The following is a 17200-nucleotide window of genomic DNA, read 5'->3' as shown; positions in this document are numbered from 1 at the left end:
CCATGGATCAGTAAATGGTCATGCACACTATTCTCTGCACAGGTCTGTTTTACTGAAAGCCACACCAAAGAAGAAAATAGGAGAGATGTAAAGGCTGGTTCACAGTAGAATGGGCGCGTTCCTGTGTGGTCCCACACCTTCCGAATTTGACAGCCCATTTACTTCAATGGACTGCCAAACATACCAGAACACAGAAAAAGTAGCATGGGCACTGGTACTGCGGTAGCATGTGGTTTGGTGGCCGAACACATGCTGCACTTGCGAGATGCATATGGGGTGCCATTAACAATTAATGGCATCCACGTGCATCTTGCAAGGGTAGTGTGTTTGTGTGCGCTGCGGAAAACACACATGGAATGTGTCTTTCCTGCACTGCATTCTATTGTAAACCCTAAAGGTGGTCTTAAAGGACAACGTTACATTAATTTATTTATTTTTTTACAAACGATTTTTATTAAAGGATAGACAACAGTAACAGTATAGCCACTTGAAGATCAAAACAGCACAAGAAAAAGGCACATAGGTGCGAAACAGTAGTATAAGATGCAAGCATAAAAAAAGATAAATGCATGTACATGAATGAGGCAGTCAGTAAGGAATACAAAACCACCAAGCTGTTAACAAAGAATCGAAAATTTTACATTTATTATGCTGTCCTTTGGGTAATCCTCCTTAATGCAGCCCGTCTGGTAAAATACTTACCTTCACCCCCATTTCAGCCTTCTTCGCTGGGTGGCCCAGCACCACCTTTGCAAAGGAAGCATCCTGGCCATCTCCTCTTCCTACTGCGCATACTCAATATTCATTCCTATGGTTGCCTTGAGGCCACAATGAGTACAGGCCACCTATAGGAATAAATGGAGGCATTTTTACAATAGACGTAGAAGCTGGCTGGAATACTCACAGGATCCTTGCTAGGTCTTTCAAGATCCCCAATCATAATGTGTAAAAAAAAAAAAAACAAATACTGATAACTTCCCCAGAGTAGTACAATGTTACCATGGTAACATTATATTACTCTGGTCACTGTGTTTTAATAAATTGTTACAAAATAAAAAAAATAATAAAAAATTTATATATATATATATTTTTTTTTTTGCACGGTCATTAGTCAGTGTCTCTGATCACCACTACACCAGTTATATGATGACACTGTACTGCATGGTGAAAAATTGTGAAATTTCCCAAACATGATGACAAAAAATTACACCTTCAGAAAACTTGCTATGCCTCTTACTACATACTGCAGACTATCTACTTTCCAAAAAGGGGTAATTTGGGGGATATCTTCAGATATATACCATAGGTTGTGGACTCTATAACTTTCCTACAGACTAAATAATATATACTAATTTGGGTAACTTCACCAAAGAAATGTAGCAGAATACATTTTGACCTACATTTATGAAGAACAATTATTATTTGCTAAATTTTATAACAGAAACTAAGAAAAACTGTTTTTTTTTTCAAAATGTTTGGTCTTTTTTTGTTTATTTAGCAAAAACTGAAAAACTCAGTGGTAATTAAATATTACCAAAAGAAAGCTCTATTTGTGTGAAAAAAATGAAAATATTGACTTTGGGTATAGTGTTGCATGACCGTGCAATTGTCATTCAAACTGTGAGAGTGCCAAAAGCTGAAAGTTGGCCTGGGCAGGAAAGGGGTAAGAGAGTGCCCAGTATTGAAGTGATTAAATGATATATTATGCACATAGATTGGTTCACACTGTACACTGCAGGTGAATTGCACAGGAACCACACCACATTCCTCTGCAATTCACATGTGATTCAGTTAGGTGCGATTTGAACCCATTCATTTTGAATGGGTGTAGGTTGCACCAAAGACGTGCATGCACCTTTTTAAAGCTGCAGTGATGGAATGGTTGTTTTGTAGCATGCCATCCAGTGTGATCTGGTGTAGGCAAACACACTGCGTTAGTGGCCTGTATTTGGGTGTCATTAACTTTGTATTAACACCCGCAGCAGATTGGAAAGGCAGTGAGATTGAAATGCGGTGCGGGAAATGTGTACAGATCACAGAATTTCCCGCACCGCATTAGTGTCAATGTAAGCTAATGGTTTTGGAACGGGTTTCCTTTTCCTTGTACATAGTATGAAATCTTGAAGGTGACTGGTTGCCATCCACAGCTGCGCCACCTTTAGTAACCCCCCCCGTATCTGGCCTCTACAGCTCTACTACTACTACAACTACTACTACTACTACTACTACTAGTAATAATACAACTAAATGGTACAGCGCCACCTATAGGCGGGCAGGAATAAAGCAATAAAGCTCGTGCACATACAAAGGGATGCAGAGGATGCTCTCGCCCCAGCACCACTGCCCCGCCCCTCCCGCTCCTCCTTGTTGTCGGAGGTACCCGGGCCGTGCAGTTGATGTTTCAACAGGAAGGCAGCGGAGCCGTGCTGGGTGTGCTGAGGAAGGACAGCATGTCCCGTTACTCGGACTGGTTATATGGAGGGGTGGACCCCAGCCTGGCCGGTAATGGGGGGCCCGAGTGTGCTTCATTCTTACCGGACACACAGCGACTTGTGGAGAGCCTAGTGCTGCTCATCGTGTCCGCCGGAGAGATCGGACTGTCCCTCAGCAGGATCGTCCGCAACAAGCACGGGGAAGGGGAACTGCCCGCTGTGTGCGGCCGGCCGGACAGTCTGGGGAAGAACCTGTTGCTGGTGGCAGTCTGCCTGACCTTCGGGGTGGAGGTCGGCTTTAAGTTCGCAACCAGAACTGTCATTTACTTCTTAAATCCTTGTCACGTGGTCACCATGCTACAGGTCAGTATCACACCAGCTATCTGAACATACACCTGACCCTACCTCTGTACATGCACTTCCTATCTGTACATACACCTGACCCTACTGCTATACCTGTACATACATCTCACCCTACCTCTGTACATACACCTCCTATCTGTACATACACCTGACCCTACCTCTGTACATACACCTGACCCTACCTCTGTACATACACCTGACCCTACCGCTATACCTGTACATACACCTGACCCTACCTCTGTACATACACCTGATCCTACCTCTGTACATACACCTGACCCTACCGCTATACCTGTACATACACCTATCTGTACATACACCTGACCCTACCTCTGTACATACACCTGACCCTACCTCTGTACATACACCTGACCCTACCGCTATACCTGTACATACACCTATCTGTACATACACCTGACCCTACCTCTGTACATACACCTGACCCTACCTCTGTACATACACCTGACCCTACCGCTATACCTGTACATACACCTATCTGTACATACACCTGACCCTACCTCTGTACATACACCTGACCCTACCTCTGTACATACACCTGACCCTACCTCTGTACATACACTTCCTATCTGTACATACACCTGACCCTACCGCTATACCTGTACATACACCTGACCCTACCTCTGTACATACACCTGACCCTACCTCTGTACATACACTTCCTATCTGTACATACACCTGACCCTACCGCTATACCTGTACATACATCTCACCCTACCTCTGTACATACACTTCCTATCTGTACATACACCTGACCCTACCGCTATAACTGTACATACATCTCACCCTACCTCTGTACATACACCTCCTATCTGTACATACACCTGACCCTACCGCTATAACTGTACATACATCTCACCCTACCTCTGTACATACACTTCCTATCTGTACATACACCTGACCCTACCGCTATAACTGTACATATATCTCACCCTACCTCTGTACATACACCTCCTATCTGTACATACTCCTGACCCTACCTCTGTACATACATCTGACCCTACTTCTGTACATACACCTGACCCTACCTCTGTACATACACCTGACCCTACCTCTGTACATACACCTGACCCTACCGCTATACCTGTACATACACCTGACCCTACCTCTGTACATACACCTGACCCTACCTCTGTACCTGTACATGCACTTCCTATCTGTACATACACCTGACCCTACCTCTGTACCTGTACATACACTTAACCCTACCCCTGTACATAAACCTCCTATCTGTACATACATCTAAGCCTACCTCTGTACCTGTACATACATCTAACCCTGCACCTGTACATACACGTAACCCTACCTCTGCACCTGTACATACGCCTAACCCTACCGCTGTACTTGTACGTGCACCTCCTATCTTTACATACACCTAATCCTACCTCTGCACCTGTACATACGTCTAACCCTACCCGTGTACATATGCCTAACCCTACCTCTGCACCTGTACATACGTCTAACCCTGTACATACGCCTAACCCTACCTCTGTACCTGTACATACGCCTAACCCTACCTCTGCACCTGTACATACGTCTAACCCTACCTCTGTCCCTGTACATACACCTCTTATCTGTACATACGCCTAACCCTACCTCATTACATCCACCTAACCCTACCTCTGTACCTACACCTAACCCTAGCCCTGTGCATACACCTAACCCTACCTCTGTACCTGTACATACACCTCCTATCTGTACGTACACCTAACCCTACTGCTGTATATACACTTAACCCTACCTCTGTACATACACCTCCTATCTGTACATACACCTAACCCTACCTCTGTACATACACCTCCTATCTGTACATACACCTAACCCTACCTCTGTACATGCACCTCATATAACACTATCTCTGCTTGTACCTATACCACCTATCTGTGCATACATCTAACCCCCCTACTTCTGTACCTGTACATACACCTTTAACCCCACCTATGCCTCTACCTTTGCCTCCCATAACCCCACCTCCGCCTCCCATAACCCCACCTCTGCCTCTACCTTCGCCTCCCATAACCCCACCTCTGCCTCTACCTTTGCCTCCCATAACCCCACCTCTGCCTCTACCTTTGCCTCCCATAACCCCACCTCTGCCTCTACCTTTGCCTCCCATAACCCCACCTCTGCCTCTACCTTTGCCTCCCATAACCCCACCTCTGCCTCTACCTTCGCCTCCCATAACCCCACCTCTGCCTCTACCTTCGCCTCCCATAACCCCACCTCTGCCTCTACCTTCGCCTCCCATAACCCCACCTCTGCCTCTACCTTCGCCTCCCATAACCCCACCTCTGCCTCTACCTTCGCCTCCCATAACCCCACCTCTGCCTCTACCTTCGCCTCCCATAACCCCACCTCTGCCTTTGCCTCCCATAACCCCGCCTCCCATAACCCCACCTCTGCCTCTGCCTCCCATAACCCCGCCTCTGCCTACGCCTTGTGGAACACTAATGGCTCCTAATTCTACTTCATCCTACACCCCTTTAACCCTACCGTTTGCCTACACCTCCTAATCCTACTTCTACCTGTACATACAACCCTACCTAACCTGTCCATACATCTCCTAGAACACCTTTTTACTATAGATATACACTGAAGTAGACTGTGACATCAGGATTAGTAGAGGAGGAAACAGCGTGTACATTGTATGGAGACAACAAAGTGTCTGATCTTCTGTGTGGATCTGAATGGAGATCGGTGGAGTTCAGTGGTGGTATTGGGGGGTAATTGCTCAACATGTTTTGATCAGCAAACCTAGGTGTTGGGTGAACCTGGGGGGGGGGGGTCATCCTTTGATCTGATCTTTTGGTTCTCATACACCCCCTACTCCTGTACTCCCAGATGTGCTGTCACTCCCTTGTCACTGTAGAAGGCCTCTCACTGAGGGCCCATTCACACGTTTTGTGTATATTTTTAAGGCAGTCCATTCATTTTTAATGAGCTGGCAGCACACTTTAATACACAAACATACACCTGCAGCTGCAACAACACGTGTGTAGTGTGGAGCCTTGTACTGTAATGGGGTGTTGTTATAAATGCATGGCAACAATGCACAGTTGATCATTCATTAATGTATGCTTTAAGGCTCTGTGGATGGGCCCTATGTGTGGGGTTAGGGACCCGATGTATAAATGTAATTACAAGCAGGATCTCTGTGCTGGACCCATCCATCAGACACCGCTCTCATTGAATGGGTGTGGTGCAACAAGCATTCTAGGGATGCTGAAAGATACACAGCGCAATGCACATGTATTTGTTTATCTGACATTTGGTATTCTTGTTTTTCAGACTTGTTAACATTAGATTGTTGCTTTCGTTTTCCAGCCTGTGGTGGAGTGACAGGAAGTATATTGTTATTATGGGCTACCAATATTCTTTCAGGCATTGCTGTCCATGCACACATAGGCTTTTATCAGAGTTTAGCAGCAGCATGATTTAGGGGCAGTTAAACGTCCCTCTCCTGAATGCAGAAGAATCGCCTTCAGGAGAGGAACACTTTGGCCAAAAAAACTCAAAATTCGTCGTAAACGTGCCTAACCACATTTAGCGCTTGGGCATCTGTTCAGTTCAATGGCAAGTACTCTGGCCAATTAAATAAATAAGCCTCAAAGTGTTAAACACGGTACTGCGTTTAACGTCTTTTTGGAACATTTTGCGTTTTTCTGCTGCCAGTAGAATAAACGTTCTAGTGTACATGGAGCCTTAATTTTAAAAACAATTGTGACAAAAAAATGGTAACTTAAAAAAACTCACTATCCCCATCACTAAATACCCTGGACTGTCTACTTTCCAAAAAGGGGGTATTTGAGGGGTATTTGTACTGCCCTGGCGTTTTAGGGCCTCAATAAATGGATCAGTACATCAGAATTGATCAATTTTCAAATATATAACATAGTTTGTAGATGCTATAACTTTCACATTGTATAAATGATTTACACTAATTTGGGTTATTTTTACCAAAGAAATGTAGCAGAATACATTTTGGTCTAAATTTATGAAGAAAGATTATTTGTTTGCAGATTTTATAACAGAAAAACCTTTGTGGGTTTTTTTTAACCAAAATTCTCAGTCTTTTTTTCACGTGTATAGCAAAAAAATAAAAAAAATTAAATACCTGCAAAAGAAAGCTCTATTTGTGTAAAAAAAATAAAAATACATTTCATATGGGTATTGCATGGCCGAGCAATTGCCAGTTAAAATAGTACAGTGCTAATTAATAAAAATGCCCTGGTCATGGAGGAGGTAAAACCCTCCAGAAGTTGCATGCTTAAAGTGCTTCTTAAGATACATTTTTATTTTTTTACTTTAATGCATTCTCTACATTAAGGTTAAAAACCTTCCAATATCAGCTTCCCCTAGCACCCCTTAAACACCATAGATTTCCCCATCCATGATAAACAGCATGAATGAATGACTCTCTCAGTGCCGGATATTGTATTCTGACAGCTAGCACCTGCAGCTGATTGGATGCCATCACTGTTCAGGTTCAGCTGACTTTTTTTTTGTTGTTGTCCAGAACCTGCAGTTTCTGAATTGAAGTTTGCTGGGCCAGGTTGTGTTGATAGGGCCACCCACAGCTGGAGTTTTCCGTTTCATAGTATTAGGCCATACATGGACTGCTTTAGCATGGGTGGGGAAAACGATTGTACTAGGGTCGTTGGTTCGAATCCCAAGCACGACACCACCTGCCTGGAGTTTGCATGTTCTCCCTGTGTCTGCGTGGGTTTCTTCCAGGTACTCTGGTTTCCTCCCACACTCCAAAGACATGCTGGTAGGTTAATTGGATCCTGTCTAAATTGGCCCTAGCATGTGCATGTATGAATGTAAATTGGGGACCTTAGATTGTGCGCCCCTTGAGGGTTAGGGACTGATGTGAATGTACAATATATATGTAAAGCACTGCATAAATTGACAGCGCTATATAAGTACCTGTAATAAAATAACTCTTTCCTGCTTAGTCTGCACCAGACTAAGTGAAAGAGAAACTCTAGTGGTCTGTGATCAGCTTTAGGGCCCCAAGGACATTGGCATATAATAAGTGATACATGGTTTCCTAACATTCTTGTTGCACTGCACTATTAGAAGAATCGTACTGAGAGCATTACATAAGCTTCCAGTGTCTCACTGATCTTCTGAAAATGTTGGTTGCCTGGCTGTCATGTTGAGCCAATGTCTTCAGTACTTTTCAAGTACTAGTATGCAGATAAGCAGTTCCAGGAGTGTGGACATTTTTGAAAAAACTACTTGTCCAGGGACTAAATCGGTGCTCCAATCTACTTGTCCCTCATGACAATCTACTTGTCCAGATAAAAAAAATAAATACATTTTAACCAAAACTGTTTTTAAATCGGAAGTGATATTAGGAATGTCTGGGGATTTTAAAAAGAAAAGGGGTTTTATGGCGACTTAAACGTTTAACATTGCACTGTTTATCTCCTCCCCTCCCTGTCTGTGTCCAGCACCGCACCCGGGGACTAGCAGGGAGGGGGGAGACCTTGCAGTGTAATGAGCACCGATTGGCTGCTCCTCAGGAAAGGGGAGTGTCGGGCTTATCCTTTATCTCTTTCGATGCCAGAGCCTTTTTTTGCATTTTTTTTTAACAACTTTAAAAAATCATTTTAGGCCTGAAGATTACATAAAACCCCCTAACATGACATATTTTCTGAAAGCAGGGACCCTAGAGAATAAAATAGTGGTAGTTACAATTTTTGTCGCATGATATTACCGCAAAATTTCAGTAAAAAATACAGTTAGGTTAATTTTAGGGCACAAAAAAAGCAATAAATTACCCTATTTTTTTATTTTTTTTGTAAAATATAGATGAGGTTGCATCAAATTGATATCCAACTTGTCAAACCTTAAATTTGTGCGCGCTCATGAAATGGCAATGAACTTCAGTACCCTATATTTTCTATAGGTCAACACTTTTAAAGCTCCTTATAGGTCATCAGTTTAGCGTGACAGAGGAGGTCTGGTGCTAGAATTATTGCTTTCATTCTGGCGTGCGTGGTGATATGTGACATGTTTATCGCAATCGATACAATATGTTTGTATGTGCGTATATGTGGGGGGCTTCAATTTTTTTTTGGGGGGGGGGGGGTATGTGCTCGGGTGTAACTTTCATTTTTTACAATTAAAAAAAAAAACAAAAAACTATTTTTTTTTTCCATCACATAGGTGACTAAGTCCTCTATGTGATTATTTTTTTGGTGACAAGTTCTCTTTATTGAGGCATCCAGGGTCTAAAAGATCTTGCATGTCTTCCCTGTGCTCCCCTAAATGTAATGCAGCGCACATCACACCGCATGACATTCTTTCCTGGCTTTCATAGCCGTGAATTTCTTAACGGGGACCCGGAAGTGACATTATGATGTCACTTCCAGGTCAGGACAAGAAGGGGCAGTGAGCCAGGCCTGGGCTCGCAGATGGGCAAGCGGAGCCCGGGAGACCTCATGTGGGGGGCTAAAGGTAGACAAAAAACTACCTGCCCGACGCCCGGTACTACATGTCCCGGGTGTCGGGTGATAGGGATTGAACCTCCCTGAGTTCTGACTTAACTAGTTGCATACTTAATTATTGTTTAAAGAAACATCAGTCATGAAACTACCTTTTTCAAAGAGAGGTGAGCCATAGAAATCACTGTTCCTGTACCTGCTCCCTATACTGAGATCTTGGTGTTTTTTGTGGCTCCATCACACACAGCCTTTGCACTGCTGCTTCTTTTACAGCTCTGTTATATGATTTGTCATGTGACAGAACTGCAAAGAAAGTCAGAGCTACTTTCATAAAAATTCAGCCAGGTGCCGAGCTAACAATGAGCTCAATGGTATGGGGTAGAAGGCACCTCAAGATTTCACTTGCACCCCTATCAATTTTATGTAGTTATATGAGTGTGTGTTTTATATACCACTTTACCATCAAGCATTGTTTAACAATGTACGGTACAGAAAGGGCTGCACTTTGTCTAAAGATTCCCTCTTTGCAGTATGTCGCGTTTTTGTAAAATCATATATTGACTTTAATAAGGAGTCATCCGATAGAAAAGCCCCACTCCACGTCACGGTGTCATGTCAGATCATATCCACTTATTGGAAGTGCTACTATTGCATTGTGGTATCTCAGTGCCAACATTGATGATATCCAGAATCCTTGTAATAGAAGACTCCGGAGATTTGGAGGCTCCTGCAAGTACAATACAATGACCTATTACCAGTTAGGTAATGTTGATCAGCTCCAACTTTGCTTTATATATACTTACGGCATTATTTTTATCTGTCATCCTGGGCTGGCGGGGGTGCTTTAAATAAGCACATAAGGGTCTTTGCTGCTCAATGTATACATTTGCTTCTCTTAGGGCTCGTTCACACTTGGCTGTTTTACCAACGCTTGCCAAATGCCCCTATAGCGTTTGGCAAGCGTTGGTCCGGCGTTTGCGGAGCGTTTTTTTTAACGCTCGGCAAACGCTGCATGCACGGTTTAGCGGAGGTTGCTAGGCGTTTACCGAGCGTTAATAACGCCCCACAAACGCCTATAATGCAGTTTGAGTGGTGTTACCGCTCCGCAAACGCCCCGCAACCGCGTCGCAACTGCGGGGGGTTTGTGGAGCGGCACCATAGACGAGAATAGGAGGCTTCAACGCCTCTTGACTTGACCAGAGGCGTCCGTTTTTTCTGCGACGCAATGCAAACGCTCCCGTTAGAACAGCACCATGTGCTGTAATGTGCACAATTGGCAGAGGCGTTTGGGAAGCGGTAAAAACACTTCCCAAATGCCTCTCTGCCGCCTGCACACAACGCTAGTGTGAACGTAGCCTTACAGAGTAAAGCCCTGGTACACACTAGCAGTTTGTTGTTTTTTTTTCGTTCAACCCGGTGGGCTGAGCAAAAAAACTGCAGGGCTCAGGAGGAGCCACTGTACTAGCTATCCAATGTTAGTATGTCGTTCCCCCCGCTGTGATATTGTCTTCTGACAGTTGGATGGCCCTCCCCCTGTCAGAACATGCCGGTCAGTGCACTCAGCCATTGTCTGAGCGCTGATCGGGAGCCGATCGGCAGACCTCTTTCGGGCATGCCTCTTTGATAGAAGCTGGCTGAGCTGCTGACTTTTGTTGGACCGGCTGCCATACACATGGGCCAAATGTCAGACGGTTTTTATTGAACCGGCTGATGCCGCCCGACATTCGGCCCATGTATACTAGGCTTAACAGGCTTTTTCATATCATACCAGTAATAGGTGTGAAGTCGCACGCTGGCTTCTTACCGATTGATTCATTTTCCATCTACTAATAAATTGATAGGTGATTGCTGTGGGTGATCACAATAATTCTTATGTGGATGCACTTACTGGTATTTCCAGTTGTTCTAGTGCAGACCAATAAGAGTTTGCTTTGGTAGATTAGCAGATGCCTAACACACACTTACAAGACCTTCGGAAGAATAAAACACACTCTCTGGAATTCATAAAGCGTGTCATAGAGATTTATAAGTAATCTGTCTTGTAGGGATGTGACAAATGGTGGGACTTGTGACAGATTCATGTATGTGTCAGTAGTGTGTATGTGAATCTGTTGCTACTCAGATTGAACTGATGCAAGCATATTGTCTGTGAGTGGTGAAGTATTCTACCCAGAGAAGCTATTAGGAGAAGTTGGGAGAGTAATGGAAATGTGTCCAGTATCGGTTACAGAAGAGCTTAAACCTGAATTGCAGGTATGCATATTTTCACACAGCTATATTGGACCAATGAAAGTTTGCACATGTCATACCTTGCCAATGCCTGTGAAAGCTGGAAATCACAGTAGTAGGGACTGTTATGAGATTGATTTTGGCGTCCATGCCACGCAACTGCCCTGCTGCATACATAGTGAATACATGGGGTCGCTTGTTTGGCACAGACACCATTCAGAGAACACTTTGCAGTCTCTCAGTGAAGCTAAGCATTTTCTGATTGGACCAGGTGGAAGGGTGGGGTGACATCATAATCTCCACTTTGTCCAATCAGAGAACTTGAAAGTGTAAAGTGTTCTCTGAATGGCTGGACCAGTGTAACTGTGAAAAAGATATGCAATTCAGCTTTAAAGACCATTTTTTTTTTTCACACAATTGTCTCAAAGATGCAATACTAAAATTGTGACACAATCAACACTTTACTCCATCATGAAAGAGGTCTGTTTTACCTCCACTTTCCCTATCACCGAAACAATACCATGCCATAAAAGTGTTACAAACAAGAACTTGGCACTAACAATGAAAATGTTGTAGAGTTTTTATGAATTTGGCACAAGGCTGCCGACTACATCCACACCACCAGAAATGTGTTCTAAATACCTTGTTGAAGGGTGCCATTACTTTAACCTGTCTGTTGCTGTCCTTCTTTTTCTCTCTCTGTGATCTGCATCTTATATGTATAGCCAATTATTTTGATAAAGTCTGCCAACAGACCGACATATTCACCAAGGATATTTGAACAGAATATGTCATTAAAAACGATTTGGCAAACCATGGCTAACACAACTCTTGGGACGCCCCCTCCCTCTTTTCCTTTTTTTCTGTACACATCTCCCTTCCCTTTTTTTTTTTTTTTTAATTCTCCCCCATCCAAATCAATCAGCAGCTTCTGAATCCTAGACGTCATAGTTTCTACCTCTGTCCCTGACTTGTACTGCCAAAACCTTTACACATGCATGTTCTTACAACTCACATTCTAGTAGAAAAACAAATCTATCTGCCAAATATTTAATTGATTTGTATCTACCTATTATCCAGATTTATGTGACTCCTCCCTGTGCGGGCAGGTGACTTCTCAATTACTGGTATGGGGGTTTGTGCCCCCCCCCCCCATATCTTATGTTTACATTTTAAAAATCTTTGAACTAGGAAAACGATTTGACAAGATAGACATTTTCTTGTCGTGACTCCTACATGACAGATTGTGAATAGATAGGCACTTGCTCAATACAATATATATAAAATAATATCAAAGTGCATATGAATGGTTACTTGGTACAGGATATATTAAAGTCCAAAAAAAATAAGCGAGTCTATATGGGACTGTTATTCACTCTCTATAACACATGGGACTGTTATTCACTCTCTATAACACATGGGACTGTTATTCACTCTCTATAACACATGGGACTGTTATTCACTCTCTATAACATGGGACTGTTATTCACTCTCTATAGATAACATTTTTTGGACTTTTCTATATCCTGTACCAAGTAACCATTCATATGGTGTTGGGAGCACACATTGATATTATTTGATACATATTGTATTGCGCAAGTGCCTATCTATTCACGATTTGTTACATTGAGTGTTCATTCACTATTTAGGGGCAGCTGCTATTACTGCCTACAAGGCAGCATTCACTATCACTTGGTCATTTATAATCCACATGTATATTTTATAGGTGTCATGGTATTGCTTTCTTTGTTTCTGACTCTTACATACACTGTACCTGTAAGGTAGCTGTTAGACATGCTGCTGTCCTAGCAATCAGGTGTAGCCCTACCCCCATAGGAGCCGCTGATAGAATTAGGTCCACTGTCCATGCTGTGATTTTGTCAATGGCCACAACCCTAATGACACCTCCAGGTTGTACCCCTTTAGGCTGGGTTTACATCTATGCATGTTGCAATCTGCTGCAAGAAAAAAGTCCCTGACCCTATCCAAAAACGCAGCTGCTGAAAATGCATAGATGTGAACATGTCCTATAGGAAACCATGTCAAATGGATTGAAGTGTGTGGCCTTAGTCAATGTGGGTCTTTCAGTTTCGCAGAAATTGAAGGTCTCCACGAGGTCAGACTCTAGACCATATAGGGGTTTACCGAGTATATTTCTTAAGACTTTAGAAACACCCTCCCGAGCAGCTGTATGTTGCCATAAGTCATTCATTGCTGCTAAGCGCATTATCGTGTTGCAGTGCCAGTCATTTTGAATAGTACCCCAACACACTAAAGAAGCACAGCTCTGATGCACGTGCATTGCAGCACTCTGTGATGCATGAGAATGCACTACTGTGTGATGTTTTACATTCTGGAAAATGCATGTTCATTTTTAATTTTTTTTTTTATTCTTTTTTGTTCATTCTCGTTTGCTTGCATTAATAGACGGCCTTATGGCAATGCACTTTTAATGCAACAATGGCAAAGTGTGAATGGACCTTCAGTGTCAGGTTTTGGTGTCTCCATATTTCATTTCTGGTCCATTCATGCATACAGCTTAGTCTGGATGATCCAGGTGATCACTTCCAAGGTAAACATCTGCATGAAATAGTACACAAGAAGATACACATGTGATAGTCATTTTAATAAAAGAGCATGAAGGCAAGGCATAAATAAATACGCAAAACACCGGAGTATGCTTTTTGGGTTGAAGTGGCTGTCATATTTAATTGGTGACATTAAGGTGTAACTCCACTTTTATCTGATATACAGTACATTTTGTGGGCTTCAATACCCTTCCTGATTTTCCTTGGTCCACTTACCTGTCTCTTGTTGGCTTTGTACAGCTTCTTCTTTAAATTCTTCACTGTTACTTCTTGCTTCTCCTTTGCATGCATTTCTCAATCTCCTGTCTGTACTTGTCCCCTTGTCAGGAGTGGTAGGTAGAGCAGCCATTCTAAACCAGTGTTCCTTGGGATACCTCCATAGGTTGCTAGGGATTTCTTGAGCTGCCGCTGATTGACTTTATGGCGGTGCCTGTATAGTTATGGGCTCAATGCCATTTGGCAAAACCAATGATGTGACACCAAAGATCTTTTCATCTTATCTGTAGGGGTGGCATTCTGACCTCCCTTTCCATTGTCCCCTGATTACATTAGTTTTAGCAGGGGTTTCCTGAGACCGAAATATTATTTCAAGGGTTGCTTTGGGGTAAAACAAATTGAGAAAAGGCTGAGTATCCAAGCCCATGACATGTAAGTCACAGTTTAAAATAGAAATACATTGAAATACAATCTATTAACAAATTGCACCACTAGAACAGCACAAGGCACAGTAAAATTATTCCTAATTGACTCATAACTGAACCAGGTTCTTTCAGCTCCTAAGCAGGAGGACCAGCCCTATTAACAAATACTATAATTACAATGCAAACATTCCAGCATGGAGGGTGTGGGAGCTCCAAAGTGCTGCATGGCAAACTGCCTAAAGGAATCCTAGCTTAGCCTAGGTTTACACTTATGCAGGTTGTGTTTGATGCATTTATGCATTGCGACTTGTGTTTTTGTACTTTTTTTTTCATTTTTGTTTAATTTTTCTTGTTGCTAGGCAGATTTTAAATGCAATACATGCTTTTCTGCAGTGTTCCCATTGAAGTCTATAGAACCAAAAACGCAATGTTTTGCGTTAAAAAAAATACCTGACCCTTTCCAAAAAACGCACTGGGTAAAAACGCGGAGATGTGAACCTGTTCCATAGGAAATCCTGGTAAATGGACTGTACTCCGTTTCTGAAAACGCTGCAGAAAACACTGCACTGTGAACCTAGGGTAACTAAAGGCAGAGCCTTTAATTTATTTATTTTTTTCCAGCTTTTTATGGGGTGGAGAGGGGTTTTATCACTGTCAGTGGCCCTGATTGGGAGATTCACCCTCTTTTTGCCCTGTTTACAGTTATAACTGAGAGTAACATTGAACCAAAATCCAACATTTTGGGCTGTTACCAGAACAAGAATAGAGGGGAAATCTAGTCCTGGTGACAGCCAGGGATTCCTTTCCTCTTTTCCTGTTTTTGCTATGGGAAAGGAAGTGAATGAAAATCTCGCCAATGGCAAAAAACTAACAGGGCTTCTATCTACAATGAACGTTTTGTCTGTAGTTCAGTTTTAATTCTTTGTTCCACTCATCTGGGACTAGTATACAAATAAGTGATTTTGACTTTCCTGATATGCATACTTGGTTGAGGTCAGGAGCTCAGAGTATTGAGGTTAGATGGTCAGCCTAATAGCCAGGCAACTAGCAGAGAGGTCCACAATGGAAGCTTTCCTAGCAAAGGTGTGTTGTGTGTGTGGTGTTTTTTGTTTTTTTCTTTTTAAACCTGTAAGTAGCTCCCACATTTAATTCCCATCACAGCCCACCCTTCAAAATCCCCCTCACGCTGTCACGTATGGAAAGTCAATAGCCACAGGAAAAAGAAAAACATGCACAGGGCTCCCATTCGATAGTAGGAAAACTTCTTCAGTGGTTACCAAAAAATAGCAGCAGTGCATGGTTTCCAAAAGTCCAACGTTCCAATGAGTACGCTGTTAATAAATCAAGGTTATAGCCAGAACAACAGCTAGACAATCAGAATTTTTGGGAAGAGGGGCTAGCAATAGTAGATTTGTGTTTCTTATGATATATTTCAAAGTTAAAGGATCACGCCAGACTCACCTGGTTCTTGTCATGGTGGACACATTTGTGTAACATACATGAGCCAGTAGGGTCACAGATAAATTAGTAAAGTGGGAGCCTTAATATTTTAGGTATATTGGATATCTGACTCCCAGAGTTTGTCCCACCCTGTATGAGCCTGGGCATAACAGCTTCTGTTCATCTGTGGGGTTAAAAAAAAAAAGACTAAATAGGAACAAAAGTGGAATTGTTCTTGCTAGTGGTCAATCACATCTCTGCTGTTCTTGTTTTCATTCCTCCATTGTTTTTGTTTTAATAAATAGCTTTGTAGGATGTGCGGAACTGTCATACACATGAAGTGCAGCTCAGAACTACAAAGAACTTCTGTGGCTCAAATTGTACAGGAGTGTGTCCTTTTGTATACTGACATCTGCAAATATATGAAAACTGTTCCTGGGAGTGCGAAAATGCTTAGGTTGAGTGTGAATGGATCTATCCTTCTCCTCCTTCGAGGCCCACTGCATCCAACTCTTCTCCCCCACCCCCCTGAGGATTGCAGTGATCTATAGGCCCCCTGGCTCCATATCCTAATTCCTTGATGACTTTGCCGCCTGTCTACCCTTCTTCCTCTCCTCTGAGCTACCCACCCTCATCCTTGGAAACTTCAATATCCCCATCAATGTCAACAACCCGGCCACCTCCCAACTCATCCGCTTAACCTCCTCCTTTGAGCTCACACAGTGCACACAGTCCTCCACCCACACTGACGGGAACACCCTAGACCTCGTCTTCTCCCATCGCTGCAACCTCTCAAACACCCCTTTCCCCCTCTCTGACCACAACCTCATTACGTTCTCCATCTCCTGGTCCTCTAACGCCTCCCCCTCCACATGTCAAACAATCACCAGCCGCAACCTGGACCCTGCCCCTCTCCACTCTGCAGCTGATCTGGCCACTACTGCGTATAACAACCTGCTATCAGCTGCCTTAGACTCTTTGGCACCCTCAACCACACGCAGCACCAGACCCCGACCGCTCCAACCCTGGCAGAA

General features: G+C 43.1%; 1 protein-coding gene across 1 annotated transcript in view; it reads left to right on the top strand.

Annotated features, from left to right (window-relative positions):
- Nucleotides 1-2361: 2361 nt before the first annotated feature.
- TMEM164 (transmembrane protein 164) overlaps nt 2362-17200 on the top strand; it is a 74948-nt gene continuing 60109 nt past the window's right edge. The window contains exon 1 of the mRNA XM_089678270.1: nt 2362-2795. Coding sequence (XP_089534396.1) covers nt 2397-2795 — 399 coding nt within the window. The 5' untranslated portion in view covers nt 2362-2396. The remainder of the gene's footprint in view (nt 2796-17200) is intronic.

This window comes from Staurois parvus, unplaced genomic scaffold (assembly GCF_062004578.1).
Source record: "Staurois parvus isolate SC_StPar_1 unplaced genomic scaffold, SC_StPar_1.0 ptg000202l, whole genome shotgun sequence".
In the NCBI taxonomy this organism is placed as follows: Eukaryota; Metazoa; Chordata; class Amphibia; order Anura; family Ranidae; genus Staurois; species Staurois parvus.
Note: the sequence above shows the minus strand (reverse complement) of the source record. Positions and strands in the feature narration are given on the sequence as shown.